Here is a 17,602-nt window from a genome sequence, read left to right as displayed (position 1 = left end):
TGTGTGTGTGTATGTGTGATTAACTAGAATGCCATCGTACTTATTTGGATGGAGGAAATAAAATTACCAAGAGGTTTAGATACTCAATACCTGGCAAATCAAGTTACCATTAGAGGTTGTTTTTTTGTACAGAATCGGAGCAATAGAGACATCCCAGCCGTGAGAAAGGCTGACCTTGACCAAGAACTCTTCTCCCTCTGAATTGCATACAGTCATTCTAGACATCCCTGGCTCTGATGACATTCTTTCTTCTGAGATGTTAGTGCCTTCAGTCAGATTTCAGAAAAGGTGTTGCAGGTCTGGGAACTATAATGTGTCTTTAAGATGACTTTGGTATAGGGCTGAACTCAAAAAAACGACCTTTTTCCTCTCATTTCCAGGTTCTTACAGGATACTTTGTTGGCATCTCCTTGTACTTGGCACTCCTGGCAAGTGTACTCCTGGCACTCCTTGTTTGTAGTGTCCATCGTCTCTTTCACTGTTATCTGTTATACATATTCTCTTTATGTCCTCCAACCTTACTTTGCTTTCTTCTCCTTTCATCCTTACTGTATACTTAAGCCACCCATTCCCTCATATTCCTTCTATCAAGCTTTGAAAGTTTGTTCAATGCAAACTGAGAATATGCTTCCAAATAATGGGTTTTTTTCTTTTTCTGATTACATAGTTTGTTCATTAAGTTATTAAGCAGGTTGTGCTTTACCAATAATTTTCTTTTTCTTGAATATGAACCTGATGGAGAATGGCTTTTCTTAAATTCCTGTAGGCCTACACCTTCACTGTCACCAAATTACATTTCACGGGTGTCCACAGAGTATATCCAAATTGAGACTTTTCCTTTTCAGTGGAAGGATCCCCAAGTGGGATGTAAGCAGATATGGTCATCAAACTTTAAGACCTGGGTTTGTATAAAATCCAACACTTCACACATTCACCCTGAGCATGAGACTCCCTTGGGGCATCTGTTAAACATTCAGATTCTTGGGCCCCACTCCAGGCTCCTGGAATCAGAACCTCCAGAAGGTAACTAGAAGGCGCTGTATACAAGAAAGGTGTTTGTAGGTGAGTTAAATGGGCAAAAAGTCCTCACTTTCATGTTTTCTGTCCAACTGGGATGATGGGCAATTAGTAAATGAAGCAACCAACCAGTCAACAAATAAACAAGGTAAGTGCAGAGAGTGATATAAGGAAATCAAACAGAATAATATTTTAGGGGATGGCTGGGCTGGGCTACTTTATATGGCACAAAGGAAAAGGTCTCCAAAGGGTACACTTTGAGCTGAACTATGAGAAGGAGCCAGTGAAGTCAGGAACTGGGAAAGAGCTAGTATGTCTCACCTTATTTACCTGTGTCCTGGGTAATTAACACGATTGTTGGCACCTCTTGGGGCTCAATGAATTTTCGTTGGATGATGCATGCAGTCCTGGGATAGCAATGCTTATATCACAAATAGGATACAAGCAGAATTCCTGAAGAAAAAGAGAAAATGAAGAAAAGTGGCTAAAGGAGAGCATCTGGGATGAATAGGACATGGCTGGGGGTTGGGGAGGGTGGCAGCAGGGCAGCTAAAGAGTTGAGGAATAAAGAAAATTAGAAAACAAGGCTATGTTTGCACCTCTAGCATCACTGTATTGCTAGTTAAAAGGTTAATCAGTAATTATTGCCATATTCTTGGGATTTGAGTACTGTGCTCTGACTAGCATTGCTTTCTAAATTACAAAGTAAACTTTAAAAAGTCTTTAGAAAACAAAGACAGTGTCACATTACATTCCTCTAAAGCAAATTATGGTAAATACCAATTCCAACAAGCTTAGGGACAAGTTACATATGATCAAAAGTAGCAAGTTGAAGGTATTTTGACAGATTCTGAATGGCGCTCTGATTCATACACCTGGCAAGTTGAAACTATAGACGTTTGTCACTTGGATTCTTTTTTTTCCCCACTTGGTAGCAGAAAGCATAACAAACGCAAAATGAGTTATTGGAGAAGCTGGCTATTTAAGAACTAGTGGGGTGTATTTACAGCAGACTATCTCCACATCTGTATGTGGAGAAGGAAGCTGTAGGTGAAACTCAGCATCAGCCAATGTAGGAGCCAGAAGGAAACTTACAGGTCATTATGGTCCAGATCCCTTAATATACAGGTGAAGAAACTGGGGGCAGAGACATAGAATGACCTTTTCAAATTACTCTAGTCCAGGGTCTGGATTCGAATCAAGATCCCTTACTCCTTCATTTAACAAGCTTCGATTAAGTACCTATTATGTGTGTGGCACACGGCCAAGCACTGGGTATCCCAAGCTGAAGAAGGCGCAAAAGGGATCTCCTCTGAGGATGTCAGTGTAGCAGGGTAGCCAAAATAGGATAGAGTGTAATAGATTGTGTGTGTGTGTGTGTGTGTGTGTACACGCGTGTACACACAGGTGTGGGCCTACGACAGCGACCGAAGCTTTCACACTTCAGCAAGCCTTCACACTTTCACACGACAGCAACGCACCAGATGTGTTCATCAATTGCCTGAGGAAGCACAGCAGGGGAAGTGTCCGACGCCATCTGGGCAGTCAGAGTGAACATTTTCTGAGTGTCTTCTGTGTTAGGCACTCTCCACCCATTATCGCAGTAAATCTCCCCCAAAAATCCTGTCAGGTCAGTATCCTTCATGCTCATTCCATAGCTAAGAAGTGGAGGGAGGCTCAGGAAGGTGAACTGATTTGCCTGTGGGCATAAACCAGGATTTCAACTCTGGGTCTGCTTGATCCTTAGCCTATGCTCTTTTTTTTTTTTTTACTATAATAGGGATGGTAAGTGGATGTCATCTCAAGGGCAGATTCCAGCTGATTGCTCGAGGCTGAACACTGTGCTATGAAGGCTTCCAGGCCATATCTGGGCTCAGAAGCACATGGTGGATTAATGATGGCGGCCATGGGCGTAGGACGGAAAGGGGTAGCCCTGAGTCAGGCCTTTGTACTTCCTGAGCTATACCATGCTGTCACTCTTCCAGGCCCAACTCTCTCTAAGTCAAGTCTCCTACATGCTGTTCCCTTCCTCTGAGCTCAAGATGGTATTTTGTGCCATCTGGGTGTCTAGAATCTTGTCTCCTAATCAGGTCAGCACCCCTGTGCATTGTCCCATGCTGCAACCCTTTTCAAAATTTTCAACCCCATCAAAGATATCCCTTTTGCATTGCCTCACAACCCTGCTCCATGCTGATGACAGCTTATGTGATATGTAGATTATTACATGCCTACAGCTTAATATGTTCGTGTCTAGGTAAGGTGCAGGCCTTCCTAATTCAAAGGAGTGACTCCAGCAGAAAGAAGTTCAGATCCTTGGGCAGGCTAGCTGGGATCTGTCAGTCTTTAAGATTACACCAGGCAAAGAGCTGCTGACCTCACACCTTTTCTTAGATGCTGGAGAGCCCTTGATATAACAGTTAGTGAGGTACTGAGGTATTGTAGGTCCACGCATACGGTGCTTAAAGAGGAATCTGGAGGTGGAGATGGTGTTTTCTTACTGTTGCAGTTTATGATTTCCAGCTGTTGCCCTGAGTTAGACACTACAATTAGGTCTAGGCTGTGGTTCTAGCTAGTATGCCTCTGCTTTAAATTTTATCTCATAACCCCTTGGCAGCAAAGAATTTCAACTTTCCAAAGCTGGCCACAAGTTTGAAACAAGTGTCTAAAAGCAGTTGTTAGAGTCAAAAGATACAGTGGTAGTAACAACCGTGTTAAATGAATCATCTGTGGAATGCTTAACTGCTCACCATCTATTTGAAGTGTCTCAGTGTTTCTTGTTTTCTGCAGCAAAAATAAGTCAGGTTTACTCAGGGTATGTATTTTCATTCCTTTCGCATATGTGACAATCTATTTTCTGAATTATTGGACTTCTAAAACACTGTGGGTAAACGAGTATGAATTTGAATGCAAACCACATCTAGAGGTGTTATTTTTAAATTATTGAATAAATTCTTTAGTATCATAAGAGCATTTTCACTTGAATATTCTATTAATATGTAACTTACACATTGTAATACTTCTAACCAAGAATAGCTGTTAACTTTAAAATCTTACTTTTAAAATTCTTTTCAAATAAGAAGAGAGCTTCCATAGGCTGAGGTTCCTAGCCTGATTTTTATGTAGAGTTGTAATTTTCTATTTTAGTAAATCAGACAGCCCTGTGGCTTAGTAGGTTAGCATTATTGCTGGTGCCCTGCTGTTTTTTCCTGGACTAAAAGCAAAGAATAACAGAGTGAACATATTTAAAATATATCCTCTTGTTTGATGAAATGAGTAGCCCGTGTGCCAAAGTGAGACTATTCTGTGTGAGTGATTGCTTTTATCGCTATGGATGTTTTATTTATGTGCCACTCACATGTCAGGTTTTCTTTTTAATTGTATGTGTGAATTTTTATACAGAGGAAAATAAGGCTAACTAGATGGAATAGAAAAGTATGAGTCCTAAAGAACAGGAGGCATACAACTTGAGGTCTGAATCTTCTATACATCTTGCCTGTCACCTAAACCCCAAGAACTATCTTAAAAAAAACTTTATTTTAAAATTTTGGTTACAGTTTCATTTTTGTTTTCTTAACAAGTCTACTGTTTAATCTCTCAGGATTAAAAAACAATTATTAATCTTCTAAAGAACTGAACAACAAAGGAATGTCAAGGGAAGGGCACAACTGCCCCATTCTCTGGGGGTATAGTAGCTACTCCAGTTTAACACCTAGCTTCAAAACAAAATGAATTTTTATATTTTCTAAATGAAATAATGTACAACCACCATCTTCATCTGAGCTTATTATAACTTTCAAACACAAAGCTTCATTTTAAGCTTGGTAAAAATCTTTTAACAGGAATGATGGCCGACCTTAATATGTAGTGTGTATCTTACAGGAAATGTTTTTTAACAATCATAACACAGTAATAATGCCATTAATGAAGTCCTCAATTTAGAATCTGGAACATTCTTCCATCAAGGGGGGGGGGAGGGGGAAATTCAGTCCCATGAGTCTGTCTCAAGATCTTCATCTCTTGTTTGCTCCACTTGTATTCTCTTTTCAGTAACTGGATTAATGCTTTGAGCCCAAAATGAGATATATTTTTTATTACTGTAGATTACATGTTGTTTGGTGCTCAGTTTCCATTTGTTCCTCTTGCTTGCGTTTTCTATCTGCTGCTTCTTTCTCATGTTGGCCTTTCAGCATATTCCTTCTATGAGCAGTCTGAAAGTTTCTTCCACCTTTTCTCTTCTTTTCACCTTCTTGATCATCTCCTTCCTCTTCAGAATCAGAGGTTGATGTAAGCCCTGTTTTAGCTAAATTTTTCCTTTTTGATTCAACTTCTTTTTTCCCCTCTTTTTTATCTGGCTCTTTTCTTGGCTTATCTTCTTCCTTCTGGCCCTCTTCATCCTTTTTAAGCTGCTTTTTAGGTTGTTTTTCCTCTTGCCCTTTTTTCTTACTTTTGTCTTCTTCAGTTACCATGTCACTCTCCGAAGGACAGGGCTGTTTTACCATTTTGGGTCTGCCTCTTGGTTTTGGAATCTTGACTTCTGTAGCTGCAGGTCGTCCTCTTTTAGGACTCACTTTTAGATTAACAGATGCTGTTGCTGTAGTCACTACTCCTGCCTCCTCGGTTTCTACTTGTTTTTCTGCCTTTCTCTTTCTCCCTCTTCTGGCAGCTTTTGGAGTGGTTATGTCAACTGCTTTAGTCACATCCTCGTTGCTGGCTTTTTCTTCATGGTCAGTATCTTCTTTTGAAACACTAGTTTCTTTTTCTTCAACTTCAACATCAGATGACGCATTTGATTGTTTAGTTGATGCCTGTTGACTTGAAAATTTCACTTTCGGATTGTTATCCATCTCCCATAAACCTTCATTAAAGCCTTTTCGTTTATTTGGTTTGCCGTACTTTTCCTTATTTTCTGAGTAAGGAAATATGTCCTTTGGGCCTAAAAAAGCAGTCTCATGAGTTCCAAAAAAGAAAATGGGTAGTTTGTTTGTGGGTGGTTTTCCAGCTCCATCAGGAACTTCATCTACTCGAGCTGGCCAATGAGGATAACCTTTCATCTTGGCGAAGATGAGGTCCCCAGGTTTGAAATCGTGAGTCATGTTTCGGGGGCGAGGCCGGGGGTCCGAGCACAGGGAGGAGGTGTGGCGGTGCGGACTGCGAGGGGATGCGGGAGGGCGGACTGCAGCCGAGGCTCCCGCGGCGGCGGGAGGGGGAGGATGCCTCGGGGTGTCCCGACGCGCCTGCCGGGGCCGCGGGCGCTGAGGCTGCAGTGGCGGGCCGGCCGCCTCTGCCCGCGTCCACGCAAGCCACCCGCGCCACCAGCTGCCGCAGAGGCGTCTCAACGGCTCCAAATAGCAACCGCCGCCGCCGCTGCCGCCGCCGTCGCTACGCTAAGAACTATCTTAAATACATTGCAGTGAGGGGCCCTTCTCCCATATGGACTGGTATTCTTTCCTATAATGAGTATATCTTCTTTCATATAATGTAGCCATGAGGTGTTAACCAGAGTATTGTTTGAAATATTTTGAACACTTCCAAATAAGGGGGGTGGTGGTTGTAGATTATTTCAGCATAATATTGACGAGGGAGTTTGAAAGATTTTTAATTTCACTTGTCACCAATATTTTCAGTTGTAATTGTCTCTTCTAAAGTGTTAGACATTCCTTAACTTGATGTTTCTGATTACCTTAAATTGCAGTCATTAAATATCATTTCAGTACTTAATTGAATATTCTAGTGTATGATTCACTATACTTTAGAAACTTGTATTGAATTCATGATACTGGTTTTTGAGTACAGCAGTGAAACTAGTTGAATTACTAGAGGAAAGCTCAGTGGTAATCTAATTGGACTACTAGTGAGTCTCTTCAACAGGTACAGAAAGAACATAGAATATCATTAAAATAAAAAAATAATTGCTTCTTATCAACATAACTGACCTATCACGTGGCACTAGAAGGATGTTATATTTGTTATTCAAATGTAATCATCTGGAAGACATTCACTCTTAGTGGCTGGCACATGGCAGGTGGTTGCCTAGTAAGTATTTATTACTGAAAGAACATATGGCTTCAGTTCCACCTACTGCCGATGACTCCCATGTTAACATTTCCATTTGGAGCTCTCAGAGTTGTGACCCACATTTCTGGCTGCCTTCTACTCGTCTATGCCTGGAGGAACCACAGATATTCTAAGTGCTCGATGCCTAAAACTGAATCACCATCTCTTCCTTCTAAACCTGTCGCTCCTCTCTCTCCCACTTGGTTATCAGAATCCCATGGTACCCAGTCACCCTGGATTCTTTCCTCTCCCTCACTTCCTAGATCCAGTGGTTTATACATCAAGTCTTACAGGTTTTCCTCCTTACCACTTCGCTGACCTGGCTACATCTCTCCAACTCCATCAGATCCTTAGACTTTCCACCTGAATTTTAGCTGGTCTTCAGAGGTGTCTCCATGCCTAGGTCAGTGGTCCTATACTTCACCCTACTAAAGCATTCCCCAGGGAGCTGGTTAAAACCGGAGATGCCCAGATCGTACCTCCATCAGTTTCTCATTTGGTAGGTCTGGGTGGGACCCAGAAATCTGAATTTCAAGCAGTCAGCCCAGGTGATTCTGATGCAGGGGGAGCGTCACATACCTCCATTCCATTCTGAGCACTCAGACACAGCTTTGCTTTAAAATATAAGACTTATCCATGCTCTTGATTAAAAATCTTCAAAGAACTACCATTCTACAGCGGTCATTTTCAAACCTAGGTCAGCGAGGTTCCCAGGGGTTCCTCAGAGGTGCCTCAGTGTATGTATGTGTAGGGGGGCGGGGGGAGCACTGTAGTGTGAAGATGGGAGTGAATTCTCCATGAAGATCTTTAGTCAACTCCCCCCACCCCTTCTCCTCCTTTAGTCAGAGCAGATCTGATATTTATTGAAGTTTAACAAGAGATTTTCTTTGGGAAGTCATCCTCTACTTAAAAAAATAATAATAATGATCTATAGAAGTAGGTTTCAATTTTTATTTTTTAATCAGGACCCCACAGTGAGAAATAATGTACATTCTCTATCATGGCCCAATACATACACATATTTTTGTGTGTAATTGAAACAAGTTTCATGAAACATACCATTGCTATACTTGATGTATCCTGATGTTTTCTGTTCTATTTTATTTTTTAGAAAATTGCTGGTTGCAACCTACTAAATTGATTTCACAAGCCACTGATGAGTTGCAACCTACTAAATTGATTTCACAAGCCACTGATGAGTTGCAACTGAGCCTGAAAAAAACCTCAGCTCTTAACCTTTCTCATTAGGTTTCCTTTATGAACCGTGGAACCTAGAAATATTTTCTTAATCCTCCCATGATGCTGTATGACTCATACCATTCTAGGTGCTTGGGAGAGAGGTTAATTCATTACATACCATGGATACCTGAGGGCATTCACCTGATGAACTCCCAGTTGAAAAAGGCTTATGGGGTGTGATCTACACAATAAATCCAAACTCCTGAGAACTGCCCACAGGGCCCTTCCAGGTCTGACCCATGTTCATCTTTCAGAATTCATCTTACTTCCCTAGTCACCTTCCTGAGTTAAAACCATCCTAAACTGTTTGGAATTCCCCAAGTACATCATGCTATTTCTCACCTCTGTACAGTCATTCTTGACCTTCAATACTCAGCTCAACTGAATGTCATTTCACCTGGCACCTTCCTGGATAGTAATCAGAATCATCGCATCCTGTTTCCCTGCCTGTCAGTGCCCGAAGGGCAGGACAGCACACTGTTTGCCTCAGCAAGTGCTGCAGCTAATGCGTTACCTGGCCCCGTGTGGGCTCTTAATAAACTTCAGTTATGTTCAATGGACTCATCTTCTCTGCTACTGAGTATGGAGCTCTATACTTCATGCTGAGGACACAGACAGGTATGAGGCACAGCCTACATGCTTTGGAAGCTTGCAACAGGCCCGAGAGACAGGACGTATGTATTAAAAACTACCTCAGAATAGCACAACGCTCAAGAGTTTGCATGGGGGAATCAGGCCTGGGTTCAAATTCTGACTCTTCTATTTGTTGGCTTCTGACTCAACCTAGGACAAACTCTTGAGCTGTTCTGAAGTTCAAATTCATCATATGTGAGATGGAAAATAAGAGTGGCAACTTCACAGGGCCATGAGTTTTAAACAATGGGTTTATGTAAAGCTCTAAGCACACTGCCCAGCCCAGAGCTCTTGGGAAATGTTAGAGTGCAATTAAGCAGGTAATATGCCCAGTGCCGTGTGGATGTTGTAGGTGGAAAATGCCACAGGAGTTGAGAGGAGGGAATGGTCACTGTGGGTTGGACGTATGGGAAAGGTCCAGTAGAGGAGCTAAGCTTAGAATGAAAAGTAGACCTTAGATTAGGAGCCAGGAAGGCATTCCTGGCAGGGCAAACCAGAGCGCCAACCAAGGCCAGTGGAGGACAGTATATGCCTTGCCTGTAGACTAGTTTCCCTGCTAGTGTTTGTACATTTCATTTATACATAAGATGTACTCAAACATTCTTTCCAAATAGAAGCTGAAGGTATGATCTGAAGGTGATTTTCTTGTTCTAAAGAATTCTGCCCCCTTTCTCTTTTCCATGACTTTTTTGCCAAGTGTGTATGGAGTCTACAATTTTGCTGACAGGATCAGCTTGATTAAACCATTTTGGTCAGCATAGAAAAATGGTTTGTAAAACTGGCCATGCATCATAATCACCCAGGGAATGTTTTAGTCCTACAGATTTCCATGTACCACCCCAGAGAGTCTGACCATTGGCTCTGATCTAGGACCAGGGGATCTGCATTATTAAAAAACTCTGAGAATTTGGTGGCCAGCCAGCTTTGGGAACTGCTAGCTCAGAGAATTCATCTTAATCAATTTTTAGCCATACTGTCTGATAATGGTGTCTGGGAAACCAATACGTCAAATTTGTTTGAATTTTATGGGGAGTTGAAACTCATAGTTTGTAGAATTTAGCAGTTTTCTACTTGGAAAAGAGTTCAGAAGCCACTTAACCCTCTCTCTCTCATTTAGGAAAAATCTCTTCCCTTTGTACATCTCAGGATGATCTGGGCAAAGTAAATACCCTGGCTAAAGGAGGCTCTCTGTCTGCCGAACAACAAATTACTCTCCTAATAGCTTCATTTTCTTAAAAAGAAGTCTTACATTCAAATTCTGCCTTTTGGTACTTTTCCATTTGTCTCAGGGTGACCTTCACGATAAGTCATGCTTCTCTCTATGTGATGGCCCTTCAGGTCTTTGGGGACAGTTAACATAATGTGGTTTTCCTTTGCCTTTTCTTTTCCAAGAGAAACATGCTTGATTTCTTCCATCAGTTCCCTGATAGATACCTTTAGATCTGCTCCTATTTGTTAGTGCCTGATTTAGGGGGGGGGGGAAAAAAAGATCTGGGCTTGGCATATGTCTCTTTGAAAGCCTTGTTTGGTCCCAGCTGTCTTGGTCTGAGCATTGAGTTTAAATACTCAGAAAACATTCATCTTAGTTTTTTCCTCTAGAATTTTTGGGAAATTGATAAGGGACTGAGTGATATATATTTCTCAGGATGTACCCTCTGCCCCTCTTTTAAGAACTGGGACAGACAGAAACATTTGTATGTTTCTGACATCTCCCACATTCTCCAAGAATTCTCCAAAAAGACGGATTCCCAAGGCCAAAACCATTCCTGACATTTTCTTCTCTTTTAAATGTTTTTGGGGACCTCATATCTGCTGCTGCTGACATACAGTAAAAACCCCCAAGGAATGAGCTGTTTAGATAAGCTGTGCCCCCGCTCTGAGATGTGTTTGGAGGTAGAGCTTGGCCGCCGGTGGAGGAGTTGGGGAGCTGCAGTTTCCCAGGGTCCCTGCTCGGAGTGCAATCATCACCTCAGACAGCACCGCTGAAGCACCCATCAGCAGCGCAGCGTGTGGAGGCTGTTCTGTCAGAGACTTGCCTGTTGTTCTTCTTGGAAACAGTGTAAAGAAAAGGTCGGAAGATTTTTTTTAAAAAATAAATTTATTTTATTTATTTATTTATTTTTGGCTGCGTTGGGTCTTCGTTGCTGCGCATGGGCTTTCTCTAGTTGTGGCGAGCGGGGGCTACTCTTCGTTGTGGTGCGTGGGCTTCTCATTGCAGTGGCTTCTCTTGTTGCAGAGCACGGGCTCTAGGCACGTGGGCTCAGTAGTTGTGGCTCACGGGCTCAGTAGTTGTGGCTCGCGGGCTCTAGAGCACAGGCTCAGTAGTTGTGGCGCATGGGCGTAGTTGCTCAGCGGCACGTGGGATCTTCTCAGACCAGGGCTTGAACCTGTGTCCCCTGCATTGGCAGACGGATTCTTAACCACTGCGCCACCAGGGAAGCCCCAGGTCAGCAGAGTTTTTTGCTCTTCTTACCTGTATTTTTGTTGAAATTCTTTCTCCTTTCTTTCCTCCCCTTCCCTTCCTTCCTTCTTTCCTTCTTCATCTTTTTCGCTTCCTCCCTCCCTCCCTCCCTCCCTTCCTTCCTTCCTTTGCCAGAAATTCTTTCTGTTAGCAAAGCAAAGAATGACTTGGTTGTGATATACTGTATGCAGTTTCACAGTCAGATATGATATTCTACGAACGAGACTTTAAAGGTCAGAAGTACCCTCCCCCCTTCCCCATCACTTACTTTAGAAATAATATCCTTTGCAGCTCACTGCTGAGCAGCCTAGCACGTGAACAGGAGCACAGGCTCTGGGGCCAGGCTGCCTGTTCAAATCCTGGCCCTTCCACTTATCATGGCTTTGAGCAGGTTACCAATTCCTCTGTGGTTCACTTTCCTCAGGTTTAAAATGAGGGTTTTATATATATAAATGAGGGTTATATATATATATGTAATAGTACCTATTTCCAAGGGTTGCTATGAGGATTAAATGGTTAATTCATATAAAATGCTTACAACAGTGCCTGGTATATAACCATTGCTCAGTGAAAAGTGTGTCAGTGTTGACTGAATGAATTATTTTATGAAATTCAATGCAAAAGGAAAATGTATGTGAAGTACCACATTATGACAAACAGGGCATCAATTTGAAGATTTATTTAGAGTGTTTAGGTCCCCTGATTAATCCAAACTAGAGTTTTATACTAGGGAAAAAAGCTTTAATGATTTTTAAAAATCCAATTTTAAAAACAGTCTTTAGGAAAACATATTGGCAATTTACTTTTATCCTTTTTTCTGATGTGTGTGTGTGAAATATATCATTCAAACAAAATTATATAAGATGTATGTACAGTTTAAAGAATAACACTTAAAAGAATATTAAAAATGTAAAACACCTGTGTACTTGCCACCCAATTTAATAGAACATTATCAGTGTGTTTAGAACCTCCTTTGTGCCCTATCCTGGTGGCCCCCTCTCTCCTGTAGAAATAACCATATTATAAATTTCATGTTAATCATCTTGCTTTTCTTCATGGTTTTATCACGTATGGTTATAATGTTAGACATCAAATTATTTAGATTCACTTTTTTAGCTATACAATTAACATTGATTTTGATGATTAGTATACCGTTGACCCTTGAACAACAGGGGTTTGAACTGAGCGGGTCCATTTATGTGCAGATTCTTTTCAGTAAATACATGCTACAGTGCTACATAATCTGATCTGAGGTTGGTTGTATCTACAGATGTGGAATCATAGATACGAGGGCCAAATGTAAAGTTATATACGGATTTTCGACTGTGCGGGGCCCCTAACCCCTGTGTTGTTCAAGGGTCAACTTATCTGGATTCATTTCCAGCATCTTAATTTTTTCTTTATCCCATTTTTCTATGTTTTCCTCCTTTCTTATGCATTGAGACTTTTTTTTTTCCTTTCCTTTACTTGCATCCTTCCCCCTCCATTGGTTTGGAAGTTATATACACTATTAAATTTTGACATGCATATTTAACTAAGTATAAAGTTTATCAATATTTCTCCCTCCTACCCATTAACACAAAAACCTTGGAACACTCCCACTAGGATTTCTTTGGAATTCTGCAATCTCACACAGAAAGGACTCTTCACATCAAAGTTGGTAGCTACAGCTTTTGATGTCTGCTTTGTTTAGTTCTTCCCTCCTGACAACATAGTAACCCTGTCTCAGAAATGGCAGAGAGAACAAAAGTGTTACTGTTATGGGAAATACAGACCATTGGAGCTGGATGCAGCCTTAAAGGTTGTCTAAATTAGTGTTTTTCAAACTTTTTGACTAATCCCAACAGTCAAAAATAATATTTTATTTTAGAACCTATGCACACATAAATATAGTATATAAAACTGAAACAAAATTTCATGAAACAATACTTCTCTTGGTCTGTGTAATATACTCTGAGCTATTCCATTCCATTTGCATTTCCATTCTTTCATTAAAAAAAAAAAAGAAACTTTTCCAAATTCATTAAATTGATTGCATACTCACTAAGGTGCCTTGGCCCACAGTTTGAAAAACCCAGAACTTGCCTAACATCCTCAATTTACAGTTTAGGAAGATGAAGCCCAGACCGATGACATGGATCTCCCAGAGTTGTACAGTAAGTGAAGAATTAGGACCCAAATCCCTGATATTTTATCTCTAAGTTCACTTCTTTCTTCACGTATGTCAGCCAAACCAAAAATAATACAGGATGGAGAAAAAAGGGAGCCATTAGAGAGCTGTAGTTATGAAATGGGAAATGAAACCCCCTGAGAACTCCTGTACATCTACTTTTGGCAGATGTCTTTGACAAAGCATCTCATGATAACCACTGCTGAGTGAACCCAACACGGGATTAGACACCACTTTTCATTACCTCTGGCTCTTAACAACCACTTTGTAAGTCGGGATCATTATCCTTATTAAATAAGGGAATGAAGGCTCAGAAGAGTAATTTGCCTTACTAGCAGCATGTAAGGTGAGGAGCTGGGCGTAGCTGTCTGACCCCATAGCTCACGGAGTTTCACGGCCTCTTACTGCCTCTTTATAATTCTTGACTTGACTTGCTTATTATTATATCTCTCAGAAGGAAGATAAAGCACCAAGAGGAGTACTGTCCAAGTCTGACTCTAACCCGGAAGAGTAACTAGTTGATGATACGGTTCACAGACTTGCTTGTTCGTTCTCTCTCTCCCATTAGCACTTTTGTTCCCGTACCGCATGGTCTCCGCCTCATTCACTGTCTAGTACAGTTCTTGGCACATTGAAACCTCACAATGACTATTTGTTCAGTGGATAAGTAAGGGCCTTCAGAAATCATAAGGACTTTGGGAGAAGGAAACCACGTCCCAGTATGGAGGCAGGTCCCATAGTGGCCCAGTGTACAGCCTGTGGAGGAAGACTGCTTAGGTTCAAAATTCAGTGTCCCTTACAAGCTATTTGCCTGTAAGCAAGTTACTGAACTTCTCCTGTGCCTCAGTTTCCTGAGGATGATAATGATGTCTATTTCAGAGTGTGGTTCTGTGAGTTAATAAAGGGAAGCGTTGATGTGTTAGCTGTCATCGTTATCTGATGTTACCATGACTAAGTAGGGAAATATTGAACATATGTCTCATATTTTAGGAAAAACATACCAGAAAGTTTGAGGTAAGCTAAGTATGATCATATGGGTAGAGACTCAGAACAGACCCCCCCCTTCATGTGCCATTGGTGCTAAAATTATGCTAAATAAATACATGTGCTAATAAAAAGCACATCTCTATCTCATCATGAAAGAGATTTATTTCTGACAAAAATATCTCAGCCTAGAACAGATTATTAAGCAGATGGCCTATGAATATGTCAAAAATAATTCAGTGCTTACTCAGCATCAACATGGATTTGTAAAGAATACAGTTTTTGAGCAGGTGACTCGATTAAAAGACTAGGAGACTCCCATAGATGCAGTGCGTCATATTTTCAGGAAAGCATTTGGAACGTCTGATTTGGAGAACAGCAGAGTGCAGGGTTAAGTGTGTGAGGCTTCCCCACATAGACCCTGGGATTTGGCCTCAGTCTTCTCACCTGCAGAGTGTGGATAATGACCGCACAGCCTCCTAGTGTGATTTGGAGAACAAACAGAAATAAGGTCCGTGTTGTGCTCAATAAGTAAGAGACAAATGTAAGCCCCTAATTATGGTACCTGGGTAAGCAGATAAGAAGGTGAAGTGGAACGTGGTTAATAGCCTGTTTGCTTCTAACAAGCCCAGTCTCAAATGCTCAGAGGAAGGCTGGAAGTTTGCTTTGCAGTTGTCAGAACAAATCCTCAAGATCCCTTGACACCACTGACCGAAGACCGGGTGAGAAGAAACCCAAATAATTAGCCTGAGGTCTGAGTGCCTTTTGCTTCCTCTCTCTCCCTCCAGGGGCCTTTGTTGTGTGCTGGACACCAGGTCTGGTGGTTCTGCTGCTCGACGGCCTGAACTGCACGTGGTGCAACGTGCAGCATGTGAAAAGGTGGTTCCTGCTGCTGGCGCTGCTCAACTCCGTCATGAACCCCATCATCTACTCCTACAAGGATGAGGACATGTACAGCACCATGAAGAGGATGCTCTGCTGCTTCTCGCAGGAGAAGCACCCGGAGCGGCGGCCCTCCCACATCCCCTCCATGGTCCTCAGCCGGAGCGACACGGGCGGCAGCCAGTCTATGGAGGATAATAGCAACCGAGGCCAGGTCTGCAACAAGAGCAGCTCCTAGGCTGCAACGCCCCTCTGCCTGGCCCAGCCTCCTCTGGGAGAACTGTTCAGAATGGTTACCTGTCTCCAACTAAGCCCACGTACAGTGTTATGTGAGCTCTGAATGAGTCACTGGGAAATTTTTTTACAAATTGTTTTTCATCATTTAAAAGCGTGGGCAGGAAAGAGAGGACACGATGCATTTAGAGAAAACGCACAGAAAGAGGGAAGGCAGCGCCGTGGATTCCTGCCTGACATCCCGTGAACCCCTTGGAGCATCGCCCACCAGGCCGTGCATCCTGGGCTCTGCCACCATCTTGTAGCCATTCTCGCTGTGTTTCCAAAGGATGCTGTTAAAGGGCTTAGGCCAAAATAAATAAAAATGTTACTTGAGCCACCTTATGTAGCTGCTTGGAAAACCTATGTAGTTCTTTCTGCATACATTTGAAATTTTAAAAAATGCTTCAGCAGTGATGTTTTTCTCCTCAAAGAAATCATGGCCAGTAGCTAAGTGTTCAATAGGAATCTCAGAATAACAAATCAGTCAGGGCTCCAGATTAATTAACTTGATTTTTAACTGAAAGAACATTCTGAGGAAAAAGATTTACTTTGAAGTAATAACAAAAAAGGTAAATGTTAAAAACTCTTCTTGCAGGAAAAAAAAAAAAAGAGGCTTTGATGTGGTCCTCTCAGTGTGCGTGTGTGTGTATACACACCTGTATATTTATACACTTCAAATTTGTATTTAAAGACATCACAGATAGTGATGGTGAAATAAATTCACTGACCACCTAGACTTTCCAGTCTAGGACTACAGTTGTAGAAATGACCTGTTGTGCTCTAAAATAGAAAGAGGTGATTTGTTTGAAAACAGACATTCAGCAGGGTAAAAATGTATATTAGCATGCAGGCTGAGTTCCTTGCATATAGGATCAAACATGAGCTTAAATGAGTCTTCCTATCCAGTTCCTTCCATGCCACTGGTGACTTGTCAGATTTAGTATTTAGAATAATTTTCACACCTCATATTTTACCCACAGTTATTGACATGTTTCCACTACTTGTTTTACTTGACTGAATTTTGATCTGGGTTCTATTTAAAAGTTTTCTCCTTCAAAGACCTAAGCAGGCAACATGAAAGACAAGTCAGTAAGAAAAAAAAAAGTTTTATATACATAGGCTACTGACCAGAGTTTTCTATGTAAAGCATATAGAATATCTTTTGATTCTAAAATGAGAATAACTTCAAGGCAGATATTATAGTATTTATGTAGTTTGCAAAAGAAGTTTACATTTTTTTTTGCTATTGTGGTGTAACATTTATGTGCAAGAACTACTTGTAATAAAAGGATTTGAGAAGTCATGCTTTTAGATATAATGGCCTAAAATAGAGAGTAGTATGATTTGAAGGTATAGATTTCACAAACTGTGTAGTCAGTGGGTCTATCTGAAGCTTATACCAAAGCTACCTATAAAATAAAATAAAAAAAGAGGATCTGTTTTCTATTGTTGGAGGTGCATTATTACCTTGTGTATTTTTTAAGTAAAAATATAGTTTGTGGTAACTATAGCACATGTTTCTATTGCAGAAGAAAAATCAGATTTGCCAGGAAGTACATACTCTCAGTGTTTTATGTAAGCGTTTTGAATCTACAGCTGGGCAAATGGTGGAGAATTGAGATTGAATTTCCATCCCTGAATAGCTACTAAGGGATCTTTAAAGGTTTTATTTTGAGCAAAGCACCATTTTTAGTACCCTGCAGCAGAGTGTCATGTTCAGAATGGTGTCTGGAGGGGATCCAACTGTGGAGACTCGGGGTGGAAGTATATAGCTTTTGTTTTTATGCACACACATATCTCAGCACTGGTGCAAGAGTAGAGGAGTCACGTATATTTGCAGATGACAAGTGCCAGCCATCGCAGGGCTCACCAAGAACACAGCAAAC

At 41.3% G+C, this 17,602-nt stretch overlaps 2 protein-coding genes across 2 annotated transcripts in view; one reads left to right on the top strand and one right to left on the bottom strand.

Moving 5' to 3' along the window:
* Positions 1-17,115, top strand: part of LPAR3 (lysophosphatidic acid receptor 3) — a 75,772-nt gene extending 58,657 nt beyond the window's left edge. Inside the window, exon 3 of the mRNA XM_057536005.1 lies at positions 15,347-17,115. Within this exon, the coding sequence (XP_057391988.1) occupies positions 15,347-15,678 (332 nt within the window). The 3' untranslated portion in view covers positions 15,679-17,115. The remainder of the gene's footprint in view (positions 1-15,346) is intronic.
* Positions 4,568-6,161, bottom strand: LOC103012853 (PC4 and SFRS1-interacting protein-like). Its single transcript, XM_057536013.1, has one exon. The coding sequence runs from the start codon at positions 6,108-6,110 to the stop codon at positions 5,109-5,111; it is 1,002 nt and encodes a 333-aa protein (XP_057391996.1). The 5' UTR covers positions 6,111-6,161; the 3' UTR covers positions 4,568-5,108.
* Positions 17,116-17,602: the final 487 nt, after the last annotated feature.

The sequence above is a fragment of the Balaenoptera acutorostrata genome, chromosome 1, assembly GCF_949987535.1.
Source record: "Balaenoptera acutorostrata chromosome 1, mBalAcu1.1, whole genome shotgun sequence".
NCBI lineage: Eukaryota > Metazoa > Chordata > Mammalia > Artiodactyla > Balaenopteridae > Balaenoptera > Balaenoptera acutorostrata.
Note: the sequence above shows the minus strand (reverse complement) of the source record. Positions and strands in the feature narration are given on the sequence as shown.

What these genes read in the sequence shown, in the direction of transcription:
- LOC103012853 (XM_057536013.1), bottom strand. Translation starts at nt 6,110, where the DNA reads ATGACTCACGATTTCAAACCTGGGGACCTCATCTTCGCCAAGATGAAA.